Genomic DNA, 19,141 nt, shown 5'->3' with positions numbered 1-19,141 from the left:
AAATAGGTTGGTTGACCAAGAATCGATACTATTTATTCATTTTAGTACGACTTAGTCATGGATTATGTACTTATAAAATTACCGTAGGCATTCACAAGCTACGGCAAAATTTTTTCGAATATACAAGATTATAAAATACTGGAGTTATAAACAAACGTTTAGATGTCATCGAATCGTTTTAAAATCCTTTAAGGTAATTGAAAATCTTATCTTAAAACGTTTTTTTTTCTCAATGTTAGCATGTTAGCATCACTAAATATTTTTTTTACAAAACGTTGTGTCGATACTGGTTTTGATCGACAAACAGCAATGTGAACTTGATTGGTGAAGAAAAGGAAATCATTTTTAAGCGACCTTGTACAAGAAAATCGTCTTCTGAATAAATTGAGTCATCGCAGACTTTAGTCGAGCGAATCTACTCGAAATTTCCAGCAATTTTGAAGCAACTTGAAACGAAGCATCGATGTCTAATCTTTCGTTTATAATATTACAGCATTTTCAAGTCTCGTATTTTCCAAAATATCATCGTAGCCTGCAAGGATATAAAAATTTGACAAACACTTGACACGCGATTATCTCGCAACAAAATAGATAAAAAGTATGGATTTTCGGCCAACGTGCACAAAGGTTTATTTTTCCGCACCGCGATTATTCCACGTGGGTATTTTTCCGTGACCTTGAAAGTAATCGGCGCCGAGCGTCACGACGCTCTGCAAAAAAACGTGTGCAGTTTAAAATTTGCTGCGCACACAAGTTCGATTGCCTTTTGAATGTTACGCCGCGGGTGTACATCTCTACATACGTATGCATATGTATTACGTAAGAAAACGGAAGTGACGTCGTTTCCATTGAGGCGTCATGACCTTGATGCCGATCGTGACCTAATCGTTATTGTCTACAGGTTTGGACATAATTGCATCGGTTTATTATAATCACAATTACACAGGCAGGTGTTACGTAGGCATGTAGAAGAATTTAATTACGGACCGACGACATTATCTCGACGCGATATTATACGTATATAGTCGATGTCGATTTGCGTGTCTGCGTTTCTTGATCGTACACCGCAAGTTGCATCTGCGTAGATCTATGAACCAATGTCCGATAGAGAGATTGTATCATTCTCACGGTTTCAGTGATAATCGCAGATACGTACGTGTAATAGAATTGGAATATTTGCAATGTTTGTTTACCGGCGCTTCAACAACGCCGTTATTTTTATAATTGCACCATTGACTTTCAAATCCGCAGCAAATGTATCGACAGGATCGTCACGGCAGACTTGAATACCCATAAATCCAAGAAATGTCAGCGAAATTTGTACGACATAAGTTTATCCAAAACTATGGCAATGGCAAGATGTATTAAGCGAGGTATCAACGATGTAACTGGACGTCTGGCAATTATCGGATCGTAATTAAGTTCACCGCGTTGTGGAAAACTGACTCGAATCCGAAGTGTGGTTACATGTGTGATATAAGGCAAGATGGCGTCGCAATTGGCGATCAGCTGATTGTTGTCGGTAAGTTATCACGAAAGCTGCTATACTATTGTTTTTTTATGCCAGGTCGATGTGGAGAAAAACATGCGATACAAAATGATTAGTAAAACTAAATGCGACACGATTGAAATAGAATATGTAATAATTCGTTAACTATCGACTTCTGCCAGTTTCTGTCACAAATGGTTTGGCTAAATTGACTGTAAACTTTCAAGGCTTGAAGGATTTGCAAAGGAATTGATTTATTTCGAGGCAAAATCAATTCCAGTTTACTGAGATTTCAATTCAAGATTATTCTAGAACCTATAATTCAGCGAGTTAATGGAAATCTGGGAATTTCCAACGGAATAAATTTCTCATTTTCTGGCTAAACATAGAGTAAAAACAACGTTTAACAAGCTGGTTAATGGCGTTAATGGCGCCTTTAGAAGACAGGATGTAAGTATCGTGCGCAGCGATATATTTTTTGTTTTATTCACGTCCCCCATGTAATTCTGTGCAAAAGGCAATAACATCTTTTATCACCTCTTGCAGCATCTTTTCAAGTTCTGTTGTTTTAAGCTGGTTGATATTTTCTTTTTTCTCTCCGATGAGCACAATTACTCATTCATTATGTTCGATCAAAAAAATTCTCCTTATCGTTTTCAATCGAATTAATTGCACCTATCTCGAATAACGTGCAGCGATTCGGATTTGCTTTTTATCGACGTATTACACGAGCGTGTCTGTAAATGTTTGGTAAAAAATGGAAAATCCATAAATCCACCAGCAAAAAACATTGCCAATAAAATCACGTCTCTATAGTAGCGATAAATATATTGATTTAAATTAAATATACTTGATTTTTTTTTATCCAGAGAAATTCTCATTTAATCGTTTTAAGAGTTGTATATATACACAGTGATACGTTTCTTACTTTCGTCTATTTACGCGATACAAAATTGTGTCACTCACCTTTATTCGATTCTTCTGCAAGACATTCTTCATCGAAGATCTAGGAAGGAGATTTTTACGCAACACAATGACGCCGGATATCGAGGTGGGAGGAAATACGTCACGGGCACAATATGTCTGCGAAATTAAAGGGATACGAAATTATTTGGCAAAGGCGCCACATCACGTTACAAATGAGCCAATATTCGAAATAAAAGAACAAAAATATTTTTTCCTCCCATTAACAAACACATGTGAAATAGCTATATTATTAACTGCACTAATGAGTGGTAAACGTTTGATGAAAAAAAAAAAAAAAAACCAATTATATTAGTATTATTAAATTTATAATTTTCACTCAATTCACTGCTGTTTGATGACAAACAAACGATTGTTTAATTGCCAGATAAACCCAGCTATACCAACGTTATATACAACGAATCTTAAACTAAGCAATTATCTACCGTAATTAAGATCAGTGTTAAAATTATTCGCCACCTTCCATTACGGTCGATTTAAAAAAATTTCTACAATTTACTGCAACAACGAATCTTAATTAAACACCTTAGCTGGCGTATATTAATAGTTACATTCGTTTGTTGAAGGCGTGAATTAGACGAAATTAAAAACGCAGTATTCTCGACTAACGCTGAATTACAATAATTTTTATTTCCCCTCCCCACAAACAGTATACATTATTCATCCTATCCTATGAATGAATGGACTTCCACTATATTGACCGTACAGTAGGCATGATAAAAGGCGTGCAAACACGCAATTGTTTGACGGTTAAATTAACGGAGATGCGCAGCAGTACGGAAAGTCGATGTGACGCGTTTAAGATGCGGGCTGAAAATTTTTCCTCCCTCGAAAAGCAAGGTGACAAAAAAAAAAAAAATAAAAAAAAAAAAAAATTGCGAGAAATCTTCTCGACGTCACTCGCGGAGGTGAGAAAAATATCGCAAGTACAGCGGAGGGTGGTAAAACGCGTGCAAACACGCCTTTTACAATTGCACGCGTGCACAAGACGAGTGCAAATAGTTACGATAATATGCAAAAGCTTGCGCGAATCGTTTGGACAAACCATGCCCGTGGGTACGATATAACAGAAAGGATTATGCCTCTGTGGATAACTCGCGGGATTTTTCCGTTTCAGCTGGAATCAGCAGAAGATGCATTGTGAGGAAGACTATATTGTCGAGGAAACTATTAGCATCATCGATGCTATCTGTATAAACGTTCCCATCGTAAACTGGCATTATATACACACTGACTCATCCATTCTCCTCCGAGATCTCGCAGGTAGGTATAACAATAACGATACAGGTATGGTTAATTCTTATCAAACCACGGACACGTGCCGAGGGGAAAAAAAAAATACGACGATAATTCTCGTACTGTCAAAAAAAGCTCGACGTTTTCAACGGAGAAAAATTTGCCCATCGTCCTGGATGTTAAGGACGAGGATTTGGCGAACGGATTTTTCGCCAAATGAATCGTAATACCGAGAAGCGTGGTCGAATCGAAAATTTTCCGTTCCTATGAGCAGATAATACGTGTATATACACCGAGTAAAAAAAATGATTGGATTTAATATATAAATTGATCCAAATAATCCATGCGTTTGTATAGTACTGAGAGCACATTTATTCAACGCGACAATTTATGTAGTTTTAAATTGAAGAATTCCGTATTTCGGATCGATAAAATATAATAATAATAATAGCAATAATATTTACAAGGCATAATGATGGGATATTCTTCCGATTATAGAAGGATATGTCACATAGTACATATCAAACTGAAATCACGACTAACCCCCTTTTTAAAGTTCTCTACGATATACAAATGTTATAGGTCAATATTGGATTACAGTATCTGTTATCAACACGAAATACTATACAGTCACCGAACAAGTGTAGTAGCTTCACTTCGACATAGTTTGGAGAACACTTACCACGTCACAGATGGTTGACAGGATCGTATGAATCTGTATTTACGGATACAGAAGGATTCAGGTATATGAACATCTTTGAAGTTACTTTTCAAGTGGGAAAGCTTGCCGTCTAGTGGACGAAATTCGTACTATGTACTTCAAACGAATCATCATTTCGGTTGAAAAGAAGGGACGTGCAGATCAAAGAATCAGAAGACTGTCGAATCAACCGATATTTTAATTCGGTGAAATAATATTCATTTCGTACAACCAATGATTCGTATATTGTGAGCGCATTCAGAGATATTGAAATGAATTACAAGTGTGTATTTGCAATTTTCAACTACACGTGATTGTTTAAAAGTAAGAAAAATTATATTTCACTGTATTAGTTAATTACTTGAATCAAATGTGACACGTATAGCAATTCAAGAACTCTTCCTTGATTCCAATTAAACATATGCTCATTTGGTGGATGGATTTTCTTTTTTTTTTTGTTTTTTGAAGTAGCAACGTTTATTTTCTGGTTAGCAAAAAAAAAAAACTTCTCAACCGAACTGTACTCTTGTTTCAACGTATTAAACATTTTTTGATTATAGTTATCATTGATTATGTCGAACAAACATCACATTGAGCTAAATATACTGTCTGGCAATAACATTAATACTTCAGTAAGCGTGGGATTATTTTTTCCAATCTCTCTGTACATTTAAAACGACGTGTTCAGCGGTTAAAATACTATTCTTTCACTAATTAACTGAGATTAGTTGATTCAAGCAAAGATGTCGTTCCGAAAGTTCTAGTTTAATCCTACAAAATAAATATGTACTTGTTTGAAATACATTGAGCTCGAAAGCATTTAGTAAGCATTCAAATCAATGCGTAAATATTTTTGTTTCAACTGAGAAGTGGTTGGTTTGAGTAGAGAAATTGTTAAAATCAAATAAACCAGAAGTCAAATAAATGAGCTCTTTCGTTCGATAACTGTATTTGCTCAGTGTACGTGGGAATGTTCTAAGGCATTAAAAAAATTGTTTACATCCATGGGAAGGGGTCTGTTTTGTCAGCAAAAAATTGTCTGCAAAATTGTGATAAAAAAAAACATACGTACACACACGCATTCAAATATAACGACATTGTTAGCCATAAATTTTCGATCGAACAATATTCTACAAACTGGCGACTGATTGAAGCTCGTCACGCGAAGTTTGACACGAATCAACACAAGAATAAAGTGAGCGGGAAAGAAAAAAATAAAAATAGAGGAAATAAACAGCAGCTTCAGAGTTTTTTCGATTCTTATAATTGTTATCGTAATTTTTGGCTGCTGCAGATATTCGGCAGAAATCAGTCTGCAGAGTAATAATTGATGTTTGTACGATGCGCATGAACAACGTGTGCTTATGTATTATAACAAAGAAGAAAAAGAAGTTATATAACGAATTGTTGCTACTTTCTACACATTGTGTCTTCTCGTTGAAACTTGCGTCCTTGCACTGAAAGTGACGTACGTCAAATGACTGGAAAAATATACGACCGTTACCATTCGCGTCAACCATATTTAATGATTTATACAAAAGCTTACACGTCTAGCTGCGAAGGTACGAGACGTGATCGTAATATTTGAGAATAAAGGTAAAAGGAAGAAAGAAGTATTATTATCAGATGAATAAAAATCATGTACGAGACTACGTTATAAACAATTCAGAGATGATCGATTGCTCCTATTATTAGCAGCCACCATATTCGCAAGATAATTTGCAGCTTCGTAGATACGCGGTTGCACGTGTTAAACAGCGATGTGAATTTTGAATAAGTAAGTTGAAAAAAAAAAACAAAATTGCACAACCATCCTAAATTTGTATATTTTCTTAACGTTATTTACTCATGTAGCTTATAAATTGCCGTTGCATCGTGTTTTACGGTGTTTTTTTTATCGCTGCGCGATCCAACATTGCCCAATGTATTAACAAATGTTTATATCGATGCCTACGTACCCAAGTATTTCGTCAATTGTTCACACCCAGTGTTTCGTATGGATTTTTATTCGAATTTATCATTGATCGAAGACGAACTCAATCGTGACATGAACAATCGTGAAGACGCATGCATGGACCCTTGAATAAATTTATGGGAATGGCTCGAATTTCGCCAGCTGGCCTTACCTTCGACCAGTTCGACCTATTATTACCTAACACAAAAAGTCTGGCCCATCCTCGCCTTCTCATGCCAGCTACTTCAAGGCTGGAACTGATCGTTTCCAGGTGAATACACAAAATTTTCTACAAATTCACGATCGATCTTCAATACGATTCGCATATGAAATAGCCAACCCGCAATGCAAATTCCAAAATTGACATATGCTCATAAGCGAAGAGCGTAAATTTGATATCGCATATAATTACGGTGATATCCGTTTACGTAATTTCCGTCGAGATTTTTGGATCAACAAAACTTGGCAAAGGTTTTTTGAAATTTACAAAATTACTACCTGCCAACGTCGATGAAGCTGAAATATGATAATCAGCGTGTGAGGAGACACGAATTCAGATTACACGTAAATAGATTATTTACTGGTATATTTTATCACGCGGTAACAATAATTAAAATATGCGCAAAGACGTGTAACAATACCTAGAAATTTATCAGCTAGATAATATAAACAAACTCATCCATCTATCCCTACGTTCTGGTTGTAATTTTCAAACGTCTAGAAAACCTCTCATAAGCCCTGCGAGCGGTATGATTTATTTCTCATTTATGATACCTATAATCTGATTCTTATATTACGCAATAGAATTTATATAATAGTCAAATGATTCTCGCGTTATACGATAATGGAACGAGCGAAATTTTATTATTTCCTTCGGTAATTGTAAGAGAAATCGAAATGAGCGCGAAATTCAAATTCCCCATCAATGGGATTTTCCGTTGACAAAAGAATCAGAGAATTAGACGGTTGCCCCTGTGCAAATTTTCGTAGCCAGTACTCGGCAAGCAAGTAGACCTAGCTTTTTTATCGACGGAAACCGTTTAACACACAACCCTAGAAATACAAAATCCCACTAGTAACCACGGCTTTAACAACCTTCGATCAATGGATACGCGAATTCGATTCGATCCAGCACCGTGATCGATCGAAAGGTCGCGGAGGCTCGTCGGATCCTTGCAGATATAACGTAAACAATAATAATAATAATAGCAATAACCTACGCAGGTATTTTAGGCGCCAGGTAAAGCGTTTATACTTAGGTATACATATCTATACGTGTATTATTTATGCACATGCAAAACGTTCTCCTGTATCTACGTATGCGTGCATGCATATGTATGTACGTACGTTTACGTTATTTATATACACATGTATAAGATAGGAAAGAGGTGAAGTTGGAATTTTATTACCGCGATGATATTGACCCACAAAAGCCAGCATTGAATGCAAACTATTTGTACCTATATAATACTCATCGACCATCGGCGAATAATTCGATTTTATCACGATCTTGGTGTTCTTGTTCCTCGTTTCTTATTCGATTTCAGTCATTATTCATGTGTACACCATTTTATTTCTATCCTCATACGTTATTGATACTTTTTTGTTTTTTTTTTGTTTGTCAAGTTAGACCACCTGCGAAAATTTTTGTTCACTTGTAACGTCGCGTCGTTGATTCAAATCTCAAACCATGTACAGATTCGCATGGCTATACAATTCCACGAAAATTCATTATTCTTATTCTAGATATATTTTGATAAATGGGTTGAATAGTAAAACGAAAATTTGCGAAATTTCGCAACTTTTTTTTTCTTCTTATTGAAATTCTATCAATGTTATTTCGAACATTTGCACACAAATATTTTTCAGTATAATTTACAGGTGGCTCGATTTTCAACTCTAAACACGTTTACCGGTTCCGTGCAAGTCAAGTTGAATGTTAGCAGGTATAATTGATTTAAAATACGAAACTCTGCGTTCGAAACAAGATTCAAGTTGGCAATTTGTTTGAAGAAAAAAAAAAAAAAAACCGATGTTTCTGAAAATACGCATGGTTTCAAATAGTAGAAATGTCTTATATAACATGAAATCAGAAGTGTTGCAGTAAAGTCGATTCAAAAAAGTTGAAAAACCAACAGGATTTGCAAGTGGTCCGAATATGATTATTACCTAATTACAAATTACCTGTAGGTTTTCCCTGGTCATCTCATTCTTGTGTTTCGATATATGTGCGTGCAGACAAGTTTTTATCTCCGTCGGTTTCGGTTAAATTTCATCTTATTTACTTTGATCAGTTAAGGACAGGCGTTTAACTGAACATTGTACGTTAAACTTGATAACTTCACTTCGCGAACTGTAATAGCAACTCGACATGATATTCTTCTGAGAAAACGAAAAAGAACATAACCACACAGTATTATTCTTACGATTAACTCCGCGAGTCTTGATATTCATCTAGCAGCGTATCCGGATTCGGTTTATCTCTAATAAAATAAAATTATCTTATTTGCACAAAATAATGAAAACTAAAAAGAAGAGAAACAAAGAAACGATCGTGTATGAATTTACCTGTATTTATTGAAAGGAATACGTGCATGAAGCACGATAAATCACGCTAATGTCTGAAAAACTTGAACATCGTATAAAAACATAAAACAACCGTACAATTTACGAGACCGCATTTATTTAGCATTAAATTAAGTCACTGGTCAGAGCACAACGTCTGGATGATGAATGTTGGATTTCTTCCCACGCAAAACCAACTTGACTTCGTGTTTTAAATAATTTATCCGTTGCTTTACTGCTAATCCAGTCATAATTTGAATAAACGCTTTCAGTTTCTTCAGTTGTTCCTGTAAAATTTTCTAAGATTATAAAAATAAAAATGCACAATACTATTGCAAGAATATCTAGCTTTTTAAGTTCAGCTTCACCGGTTGTTCGGCATGGCCAATAAAAAAGTCATTGGGATTTGCTATTCTGACGCGCAGATTCACGATTATTGGTACTTCAAGACCTAGAGCTTTTACAGCACGTGAAGCCAGCAGGATATCACCTAGGATCAAGGAACCTGTTTGGTCGCCAGAGGGAGAAACGAGAATACCATTGGTTATTAGCAAACAAGAATTAGCGTTCATTAACAAAAATTACAATAATCGATGTATTACAATAATTGACTAAATGTTGAAGTTTCTCAGGATTGCGGATAGCTGTTGTGCCTTCTTCTCAATCTCCTGAAAACCGGAGTTCCACGGACCGTAATTCAGGTCCATTATCTGTTTAGCGTGGTCTAAAAATCTGCGGGTCTTCTTCAGCGCGTTCCTGTTAAATAAGTTGCCAAATTGTTATTCAAATTCACATACAGAAAGAGGCGTGTAAACGAAATTTTTCTATTTACTTATACTGCTTCGTTCTCGTGTTCGTTTCTTCCTGCAAATACGGAAGACAGATATCCGTGATCTTGTTCAACTCGTTCGCAAGCTCTATGCTGTCGGTGCCAAACCTTTCGCCAATACCGGTAATTACGTGTTCCAAGTAAGAAATAGAATCCAGCCATCTACCTGTAAGGTGATGAATTTACATCCACGATGAGCAAAGTTCAAAAGATTTTAAATCTCAAAGCTATCCTCCGTAACGTGATGAGAAATAATAATGGAAAAACTATAAAACGAAACAATTCCCGCACCTGATATAGCATAAACCTTTCCGATGAGGTCTAAAGTGTTTATAATGTCCTGATGATGCTTGTAAAGTATGCTGCGCCTGATGTTCAAGCACTGTTTGAGCTTGTTTAACGCCTCGTCATCGTTTTCCATCTCAATACAAACATGAGCCGCATCAAATAGGTTTTGGGCCTCGCGCAGTTCAGAGTTATGGTTCAGAGCAGGGGTTGCCCCGCAATCAAAACAGCTGAGAGAACTGGAAATTTTGAATACAGCTCCGTTGCATTCTAAACATTTCAACGAACTGAATCTTTCCTGTGGATAAAGATTGAGAGTCGTATTGCAGGGGTGAAGCCTTGTGGATATTTTTTAGAAACTGTATTCAGGGGTTACTATTACCAAGAAATACTGCAGTTCAGGATTTGTGCATGCCTCGCATGTGCACGTGAAGCAATACTGGTTTCTCAAAATTTCCTGTCTTTCGTCTCTTGGTGTCCTTCGAAAATGAGGGCCTGATAATATACATAGAATCAAATACCACTGAAATTGATGTTTAGATAGGATATCAGTGAAAGATATCGGACAGAACCTTCGAGCCTTGGCTGCCTAAAGCATATCTGTCGATGTTTTCATTGAGCATGAATGAATGCGTTACAAACTTTCATTTAAAAAGAGGATACATTAAACTACTCAGAACCACAGAATCGCGGTAAAATTTAACACACTATTCACGTACCGTAACAATTGAAGACTTCACCACCGGCAGGGATGTCTTTTGTTGCTTTAACAATGAGATACTGGTCATCGAAACTGAAAAACAATCGTAATGTAATGTAGTAACAATAGCGAATACAGAATGGTTTGACGTAACAAAAAGTAAATGATTACCTATTAATTATATTCGGATCACACGAGTGATTCATCATGCTCACAGCAGGATAAATTCCAGTTGCTATTCTTTCTTGATGCACGGTGGCCACTTTGTCATTCTCCTGTGCGTCTAGGCTCAGTTTTGTTATAGCATGTCCGTTACATATCAATTGCAGTGTGTGTCGAAGAAGAAAAGAACTAACGTATAACTGTTTGCCGCTCTCGGTTGTGACGTCACAGTTAAAGTCGATACTGCTGTCAATAAACTTATCGGCGAATGATTTCTTGAGATCCACAGTGGTGAAGAAGTCAGTGTACATGGAGAGGTACATAGTGAGCATCACTGCTGTCTGGAAATTGATGAATAATAAACTTGTGCATGACGTGATTAAGGTGAATACGTAATGCCAAGATGACGCTTGCATTGACGTAGCGGCTGAAGAAGGAATAGGAATTCTTATCGTCGATCTTTGTTTGAAAGATTATTAAAAACGAATTTCTTTTGGTCACTTACAATGCCATAAACAAGCAGATCGTCAGGGGATACTTTGTCGATGTTTGTGACTAGCTTTTGAACCTCATTGAATCTTTCCTTATCCTCTGTCGTTGACCCGACAAGTAAAACTTTCAGAGAAAGGTGTGCGATACCTATTTGTTGTCCCATTCGCATTTGAGCTCCTGGGCATTCCCATTTGTGATAACCAGACCACGCATTGTCGAGACACTCGCTACTGCAATAGAGCGTACCCACGCACGTTTTGCAGCTGGAATTGATAGTCACAGTTTGATTTGTCGAATCTGATAAATATGGGCTGTCTTTCACAACAAAAAAAAAAAGAAAGTACTTACGGAATAGGAATTGCGCCATAAGGGTGGCAACAATGTCTGCAGAACGAACTGGAATCATTTTGATCCAATACTACAAAAGCAAATGGTTTCTCGACAAATAAGACTTGGCCTTTTTGTATGTCTCTATTCGCTATGACATGTCTTCCTTTTTGTGGTGTGTATTTGCAGTCTAAAGCAGCTGACGCAAATGGAAAATTTGCATTGCTTTCAAATGCTACATCGGGTCTTTGGCATAATTGTGTCCTCGAGCTATCATTTTCTGCAATATTTTCCAGATTTGATGCGAGGGATTTTAGCAATGAAACTTCCTTGAATATATCGTCTGCAATCAATATGAAACAGAGTTGATTAGACTAGCTTGCAGATACTGCAAGTAAAATTCATATTGAAAAACTCCGAGTTCAAATTACATGTATAGCGTACATATCAATATGCGATTATCAATGGCTGACGAACGTTTCCTTCATAATAGTGATGCAATCGTTTTTCAATATGAATTTCACAGCTTATTCGACGCCATCTTTAATCAATGACGCTTTACCTTTTTTCTCTGCAGAAATCTCGTTGCAAGCATTAACAATTTCCTCAACTTTTTCGATAGCTACCTCGGCCATTACTCTATTTTTCAATTTAATGTAACATTGCGCATTGCGGATATACAATTTGTATAGCAACTTTTTAGGGTAGCCGATGTTTATCGCTAAATCGATATCTTTTAGGCAATCCTTTTTCAAATGAGAAATACATACAACAAATTTACCAAGTTACTCATCAATGTACATGTAAATGAGTAGAAAAATATGAATGTACACAACAAATGAGGTTGAAGTTAGTAATGTTAGCGTAACGAAACGTCACGAAGAAAGAAAATCGCTATTTTGCAATTTTCTAATGACTTCAAAGTGTTAAGTTTTGAAACTATGAATTACTTTTGCCTTATTATAATTTACTGCATTTCAGAGATCCCTAAAATTACGAAATAATGGGTTTTCGGAAACATGAATCATTATAATAACGTTGCCAACTTCAACCTCATCAAATTAAAGGCAGTACGATTCAAAAAACAAACTTCAATAAATATTCAAGTTCTTTCTTTTGTGCTCTCTAGTTCTTTCACAGGTCCAATTATAAATTGATTACAAAAATTACAAGTGACAATTACTTGCAGAAAATATTACTCAATTTCTGAATCGTACCATTTGATATTTCCATTACTGAATTCTTACTTTAAAATTATCCATATAATACAATGCTGCCGATCTATTAGCAATAGCTATCGACAATTCATCGGCAACAGCATATTGAGCACTTTTTGTATAAAGTGGAATGCTACTGGCGTAATTCTTCCTTTGAAATTCTTTGTTTCCCAGATCTTTAAGCTGTTTCGCTTTTGACGATGATTTCGATTCTCTAGATTGAAGCTGCTCCTGCAGCCATAGCAGCATCAATTTTCTGAAAAAGAAGTACAACTTGTTAATACAACTTATCAAAATACAAAACACGTTTCATGGGCAAAAGTATTATAAGATTGAAGTTAGTAACGTTACTACAATGAAATATTTCTATGATAACAGTCGTTGTTTTACAACTTGGATTTATCTGAAATTCAGTAAATCGCAATGAAGCGACACTCACACTCATAATTTTAAAAAAATTAACTCTTATGCTTGAAAACTGTTTTGATATTGAAAAACATGGATCGTTTTTTGAGGTTTCGTCACATTAACGTTACAAACTTCAACCTCGTAAAATTTTTAAATATCCAAAATGTAAAAAAGTCAAACTTCACCTGACGTCCGGGTCTCCAATGAGATAAGACATCACCTCGCACTCAGACCGTCTATTTCGTTTAATTTCTTGAAATATACGGCCATTTCTCAGTTTGCAATTAACGGCGTCCAAAAAAGTTTGCCACTGCATGATTCTTCCGTTTTCCGTGAAATACGGAATGACAGAAAGAAATCTCCAGATAGGTAGGTACGATAAACGGAACGCAGAAAAGAAGCGATGCAGGTTATGTTCCCCGTTGATTGTTGAATACCGCACACTTAAATTCGAGACACGCAGAAGTGAACAGCGACTTTGCCAGCACAAACCTGGGAATGGTAGTTACGAAAACAATGAGCGATTAAGTGGGTAAAGGATTAAAGATTGGGACTCTTTCACTCCCGGCAAATGTTTTTTACAAGACGTAAAACTCGCAGATACGAAATTATGATCCCGGCGACTGACCAGCGCGATCAACAACTCGTAAAACTCGGCTGACTCGGTCGATGGGGGGGGCGACGGATCTTCCGGCAATTTCTACGGAGCTCTCGATCCGTAGCGAAGCTCTATTTCGTTTTACCGAGACGAATTAAAACGCTCCGAAGACACAAAGAAGAGTAAAGTATGTTTGTAAACGCGTCGAAAAGGTCGGCCAAGACTCTCGAATCTGCAGAGGTAAGTTTGAGGAACGAGCAATTGATATTCGTCCGATTTCTGGCATCGAATTTTACGCGATCATATCTAACCTCTACAACCTACTGACGTGTTTTATATTTAAGGCTGACGTTCGCGAGGATGAAGAACAGGCTGTCAAATTTCAAGAAATTATCGATCTTCTTGTCGCCGCTGGATACTTTAGAGCCAGGATAAAAGGGCTCACCAGCTTCGACAAGGTTTGCCAGTGTTTGTTTCACTCTGCCGGGTTGGACTGGGTTTGATCCTCAATCTTATCGTCTGACAGCAAGTCAACAGCAGCAGTGAAGTTTAAATTTGACAACTCGATCTCCCCCCACCCCCCTGCTCATCACGCCAATCGTGTAGTTTTAATCGATCCGACGCTCCACCAATCACCGCTGTTGTTTGATCGGAAATGGCCAATGGAAGATCCCAGACTTACACTTCGATCCCAAATCCCAGCGCGGGCTTTTCGAAATGTCCTCAGTTTCGTTGAATTGATGTTGTTAAATTGAATCTAAAAATTTTTCAATCGATTGTACAACACATTTTTAGTTTCTACCTATAGGTGAAAATGAATTTGTAGTTTTGAAATGTACAGATACATTTTTATCTTGATTCGTGCTTTACGTTATTCTTTACATTTATTTCAATGGAACTTGTTCACATCTCTTCACTAGTCGGTTTCATTTCGCTTTTGTTAATCTGTATATTAATTTTGATGTGGATTATACAAGAATTTTACTTTGTTGCAATGTATCGACAAAAGTTTATTCCTCACTTGATGTTTCTTTTTGTTAGGTAGTCGGAGGAATGACTTGGTGCATCGAGTCATGCAACTTTGATGTTGACGTCGATCTGTTGTTTCAAGAAAATCTCACTATTGGTCAGAAAATGTATGATCATTACCATGTGATAATTAAAATCAACCGTCTGTAATAATGGAAAGTAAATATTTTTTATGTATGTTTTTCCAATATCATTATAGAGCTCTGACTGAAAAAATAGTCGCGATGTTGCCAAAAATGAATTGTCCGCATCGCATAGAACCTCACCAAATTCAGGGATTAGATTGCATTCACATCTTTCCGATAATACAGGTGTGTCTGTGCTCCGTCCAGTCGTACCAATTATCTTTGAAAAATCTATCAGTTTCTAAATTTCAATGATTTGTTTAGTGGCTGGTCAAACGATCGATGGAAATGCGAGAGGTGATGGGAGACTTTGTCAGGTCTTATGCTGTCAGTCAATTTGACAAAAATTACACGTTTGCCGAAGACAGCGAAATGGTTGCAAAAAAGGAAAGCATGGCATCTAATTTAAAAACTGTCAAGGTCCGTCTACCAATGCGTTTCAAATCTGAGATATTGAATATAGTAACAAGCTACTCAGATTTATTTCCAACTACTTATGTAATTCACAAAACGTCTTGCAATTTCAGCAAGTGTACAAGCCTCAGCGTTATTTTAGAAGAAAGGATCCTCCTCCGGAAGATGAGGTGGGAAGAGTGCAAAGCACACTCCTGGAGTATGGATCATCGTCCGTAGTATCCTTGTCACCTTCTGAAGTCATTGAAGATACACAGGCGGACGATGCCACCTCAAGTGCGAAGAAAGCGCAGGAAGAAGAGGTGAAAAATTTGTGTGTGTGGATCGTAAAGAATATGTAAACTCGTGCATGGTCTGTCATTTCACATTTCTATATTCTATTTGTACGATTTTTGATTTTGAAAAAACTCCTATACATGTTTTCTACAAAGGAATTTGCTGATATTATTTAATTGTCAGCACGATATGTACTAATTTCGCACTGAATACAATCGCTGTTTGCATTTTTGAGTGTTTGATGTTGTAGAAACGCATAGACGAGCTTATGAAGAACATGTCAGTCGCTGATGATAACGAGGTAAGTTTATGCATCGCGCACACTGCAACTATCGTGTGGATGATTTTTCGTGTTTATTTCGCTGTCTTTCATCAGGGCTTAAATTCAAATTGGTTAATCCCTATAATTTTGCATGAAACAGGGTCGGCTGAGTGCCAGTGCAGTTGGAACGATTGTCGGAATGCAGGCCCAGGAAATAGTTCAAGCTGCAGAACACTACGCAGCGTTGAGTGCCGACATAGAGGTATTAAGAAACAAACCTTTTGCGAACATGTTATGTCCTGAAGTTTTGTCTAAAACCAGGTGAATACAATACAGGGAAGCAGTGTGGAGGGTTCATTCGGCGCGTTAGCTGCTCTTGAAAAACAAAAAGCAACTCTTGAAGAGAGAAAATTGAAAATGGAAAAAGATAAGGAGAATTTATCCAGCAAAGTGTCAGAAGCCACAGAAAAACTCAGAGCTATCGAAATTAAAAAAGAGGAAGTGGAGAAAGATTTCCGCAGGATGGAAGAGTTGGAGACTGAAGAGAATAAGAGGTAGATTATATTTAAAAAAAAGTACGAGCTTGAATGACGGCGATTTTACTTTTCTCCGACACACTAGTTTTCCAACATTATTTTCACCTGGCCTTTTTCAGCGTGCTGCTAAGACTGCAGAAGCTTCTCCTCATTCATGATAGTCTGAAGGAACAAGAACACAAGTTCCGTGAACAGTGCAAATCTGACTTGGCTCAGCTCCAAAGTTTGGTACCGGATATCGAGGGTACTGAGCCTGGGGAAGCACAGTGCGATGTTTCCGATTACGAGGTTCAAAAGGAGAGGGTAAATAAGCTAAGGCTTCAAGTTGCCAAAAAGAACAGAGCCATAGCATCGCTGACCAGGCAGCTAGACGACGTTCCTGGTAGATCTGAGTTGACGCAATACCAGAGACGGTTCTTGGAGCTTTATAATCAAGGTAATATTGGATTCTTACCGTTGGCATCTAGTTTTCATGTCATCTGACACTTTGTTTTCAGTATCTGCAAAACATAAAGAAACAAAGCAGTATTACACTCTGTACAATACTCTGGACGACACGAAATTGTACCTAAGTAAAGAATTGGCTCTGCTGAATTCTATTCAGGACAATTACAACAAGTGAGTTATTATTATTTCTCTTGAGGCTTGTACTTATATTCATTTAGCTTCTGACCATGATAAGGATGTATTCGTTCTTCATTTTACATTATCACTTCTTGCAGAGCAATGGCATCAGCCAGTGGTAAGGAGCAGTTTTTGAAACAATTTGAAGCTATTGTTTCTGGAATAAAACAAAACAAAACGAAGGTACGCATACGATATTCTGGTGTTTAGTTATGTTAATTACTTGCGACAATTTCTTACTTGAATCGAGAAAAGATTTGAGATTCAAGTTCGTGAAGTTAACGTAACGACGCATTCTTACGAAGAATCGTTATCTCGCACCTGGTCCCGGACCATCTGAAATTCAGTAAACCATATTAAACCAGAGTAAAATCAAATTTCGCAAACTCAATTTGTTGAAAATTATTCTAAGGTCGCAAAATACTGCTCTTTTTTTTTGTTTTGTTTTTTCATGGATTCTCATCACGAAATACGAAAACCGTGCTTCATTTTGCAGGTGGAAAAAAGGTGTGCGGAAGAACGGGCTCGCAGAGATTCTCTGAGTCAACAGTTGGTTACTTTGGTGGAACAGCAGCGAAAATACGTAGCGGCAGTACGGCAATTAACCATCGAGTGCCGCAAAAATGAAGCATTGTTGGCACAGCTTCGTGGGCCGTAGTTTTTATCAGTGGGTTGTTGCTATTCTGCGTATTATTTAACTATATCGTAATGTGATACATGATGTATATAATACACCGTCGTAATTTACACCACATAAGATTATTATTGTTATCGGTAGCGAGTGAGTGTTGAATACGATTGTATAGCCGAAGTAAAATTGGTCATATCAATATTGTTGCAGCAGCATTTTAATTGAGTATGGACTGTAAAAGATGTCACAAACATTTCTTCTTTACAACCTAAGTTTTTGAATAATTTACGCCAATTTCTGCATAATATTCTCTACAACTGATTATTTAAAAATACATTTGCTCCTTTGCTTTGAGCACGGATTCAACAATCTTATCGTTTTTTCACTAAATGGCCAGCGTGGTCTGTTTGTTATCTGAAAAAAAAAGGGATACATAATTTGGATGAAAGATCATTTCAAGTACATAGAAACTATATGTTTGGTTTAAAATAATTGAAGATAAGAAATTCAGAAAATACCGTCGCTCAATTCTGGTTAATTTTCTTCAAATTTTGCATGTATTCTTGGTCAACCGCCGAAATGGTAAACAGGAGCAGAAAGAAAAAGCTGAAACACCGATTACATGATTTTAGATACAATCAATTTATTTAATTGATTTCTTACGATTGACATAATATTTTGAAACACAGTTTCAATATCTTAAGAGTTAAAAATGAAATTACATAATATTCGTACTCCATTTTTTTTTTTCTTTCTTTTTTGTAACGATGGAATAATTCATTTCATAATATTTTCTTACGATGTGACGTTTTTGAATGATGTATTTTTAAATCGGGAGTTACAGTCTTTTTCTAAGGGGTTTAAGGAGGGAGGAAATGCACATACGATCATGATTCACTCAATTTCTTTTTTTTTTTTTTTTATACAATTATTTGATTTGCACTCTTTTGTTCATCAGATGGCATCTGGTTTTATGGCATGAAATGAATTATATAAACTGAAATCGTAACGTTCTGTTTGTATGAAACGTCATCGAAAGACAGATCACACGGTATTAAATCTTTGTCCCGCATAATTGTATAATTATAATTACCATAACTGAGCATATGTATCAAAATTGGCAGTATATATTCGTAAACAGTAAGAAAATATACAAAATCACTCGATCAGCTGATAAAAGATTATTTCACGCAGATATAGATTTTCTTTCGACCGTCGAAAAATCTATACACCCTATATTTTACAAATTTTGATCTTCCGCAGTTATCCATTAACAATACACGAAGTTACAATATAAC

At 36.5% G+C, this 19,141-nt stretch overlaps 3 protein-coding genes and 1 long non-coding RNA gene across 6 annotated transcripts in view; 2 read left to right on the top strand and 2 right to left on the bottom strand.

Annotated features, from left to right (window-relative positions):
• Positions 1-1,300: 1,300 nt before the first annotated feature.
• LOC124297467 (uncharacterized) lies at positions 1,301-4,503 on the top strand. The gene is made up of 3 exons (XR_006906618.1): positions 1,301-1,522; positions 3,591-3,736; positions 4,310-4,503. It is a non-coding gene; the product is annotated as an uncharacterized LOC124297467 (long non-coding RNA).
• Positions 4,504-8,937: 4,434 nt separating this feature from the next.
• LOC124297115 (SET and MYND domain-containing protein 4-like) lies at positions 8,938-14,025 on the bottom strand. Of its 2 annotated transcripts, XM_046747767.1 has the most exons (13): positions 13,931-14,025; positions 13,534-13,840; positions 12,971-13,196; positions 12,286-12,469; positions 11,745-12,066; positions 11,410-11,659; positions 10,914-11,245; positions 10,762-10,835; positions 10,425-10,537; positions 10,049-10,340; positions 9,761-9,923; positions 9,531-9,684; positions 8,938-9,433 (listed from the first exon to the last, which is right to left on the bottom strand). In XM_046747767.1, exons 2-12 carry the CDS (start codon positions 13,662-13,664, stop codon positions 9,540-9,542), a joined length of 2,232 nt encoding a protein of 743 aa, XP_046603723.1. In that variant the 5' UTR covers positions 13,665-13,840; positions 13,931-14,025; the 3' UTR covers positions 8,938-9,433; positions 9,531-9,539. The 2 variants fall into 2 exon arrangements, with proteins under 2 accessions (XP_046603723.1, XP_046603722.1); XM_046747766.1 differs by lacking the exon at positions 8,938-9,433 and having other exon boundaries at positions 9,469-9,684.
• A 19-nt stretch (positions 14,026-14,044) lies between these two features.
• On the top strand, positions 14,045-19,051 carry LOC124297117 (coiled-coil domain-containing protein 93). 2 transcript variants are annotated; one of them, XM_046747768.1, is made up of 13 exons: positions 14,045-14,186; positions 14,291-14,404; positions 14,988-15,082; positions 15,175-15,286; positions 15,365-15,520; positions 15,628-15,816; positions 16,041-16,091; positions 16,213-16,314; positions 16,389-16,606; positions 16,708-17,024; positions 17,086-17,206; positions 17,311-17,395; positions 17,709-19,051. In XM_046747768.1, the coding sequence occupies exons 1-13, from the start codon at positions 14,136-14,138 to the stop codon at positions 17,868-17,870; spliced, it is 1,773 nt and encodes a 590-aa protein (XP_046603724.1). In that variant the 5' UTR covers positions 14,045-14,135; the 3' UTR covers positions 17,871-19,051. The 2 variants fall into 2 exon arrangements, with proteins under 2 accessions (XP_046603724.1, XP_046603725.1); XM_046747769.1 differs by lacking the exon at positions 16,041-16,091.
• The window catches only part of LOC124297114 (Down syndrome cell adhesion molecule-like protein Dscam2), a 116,446-nt gene continuing 115,471 nt past the window's right edge, over positions 18,167-19,141 (bottom strand). Inside the window, exon 31 of the mRNA XM_046747763.1 lies at positions 18,167-18,257. Within this exon, the coding sequence (XP_046603719.1) occupies positions 18,254-18,257 (4 nt within the window). The 3' untranslated portion in view covers positions 18,167-18,253. The remainder of the gene's footprint in view (positions 18,258-19,141) is intronic.

This window comes from Neodiprion virginianus, chromosome 2 (assembly GCF_021901495.1).
Source record: "Neodiprion virginianus isolate iyNeoVirg1 chromosome 2, iyNeoVirg1.1, whole genome shotgun sequence".
NCBI classification, from domain to species: Eukaryota; Metazoa; Arthropoda; class Insecta; order Hymenoptera; family Diprionidae; genus Neodiprion; species Neodiprion virginianus.
Note: the sequence above shows the minus strand (reverse complement) of the source record. Positions and strands in the feature narration are given on the sequence as shown.

Bases quoted from the DNA above. Each gene is read 5' to 3' on its own strand.
- LOC124297115 (XM_046747767.1), bottom strand. From the start codon at position 13,664: ATGCAGTGGCAAACTTTTTTGGACGCCGTTAATTGCAAACTGAGAAAT. The intron at 10,836-10,913 runs GTAATCATTTAC...ATTGTTTTTCAG, and splicing joins GATCCGAATATAATTAATAG to TTTCGATGACCAGTATCTCA. The intron at 10,538-10,761 runs GTACGTGAATAG...GTATATTATCAG, and splicing joins TGAAGTCTTCAATTGTTACG to GCCCTCATTTTCGAAGGACA.
- LOC124297117 (XM_046747768.1), top strand. From the start codon at position 14,136: ATGTTTGTAAACGCGTCGAAAAGGTCGGCCAAGACTCTCGAATCTGCA. The intron at 15,817-16,040 runs GTGAAAAATTTG...TTGATGTTGTAG, and splicing joins AGAAAGCGCAGGAAGAAGAG to AAACGCATAGACGAGCTTAT. The intron at 16,092-16,212 runs GTAAGTTTATGC...TGCATGAAACAG, and splicing joins CAGTCGCTGATGATAACGAG to GGTCGGCTGAGTGCCAGTGC.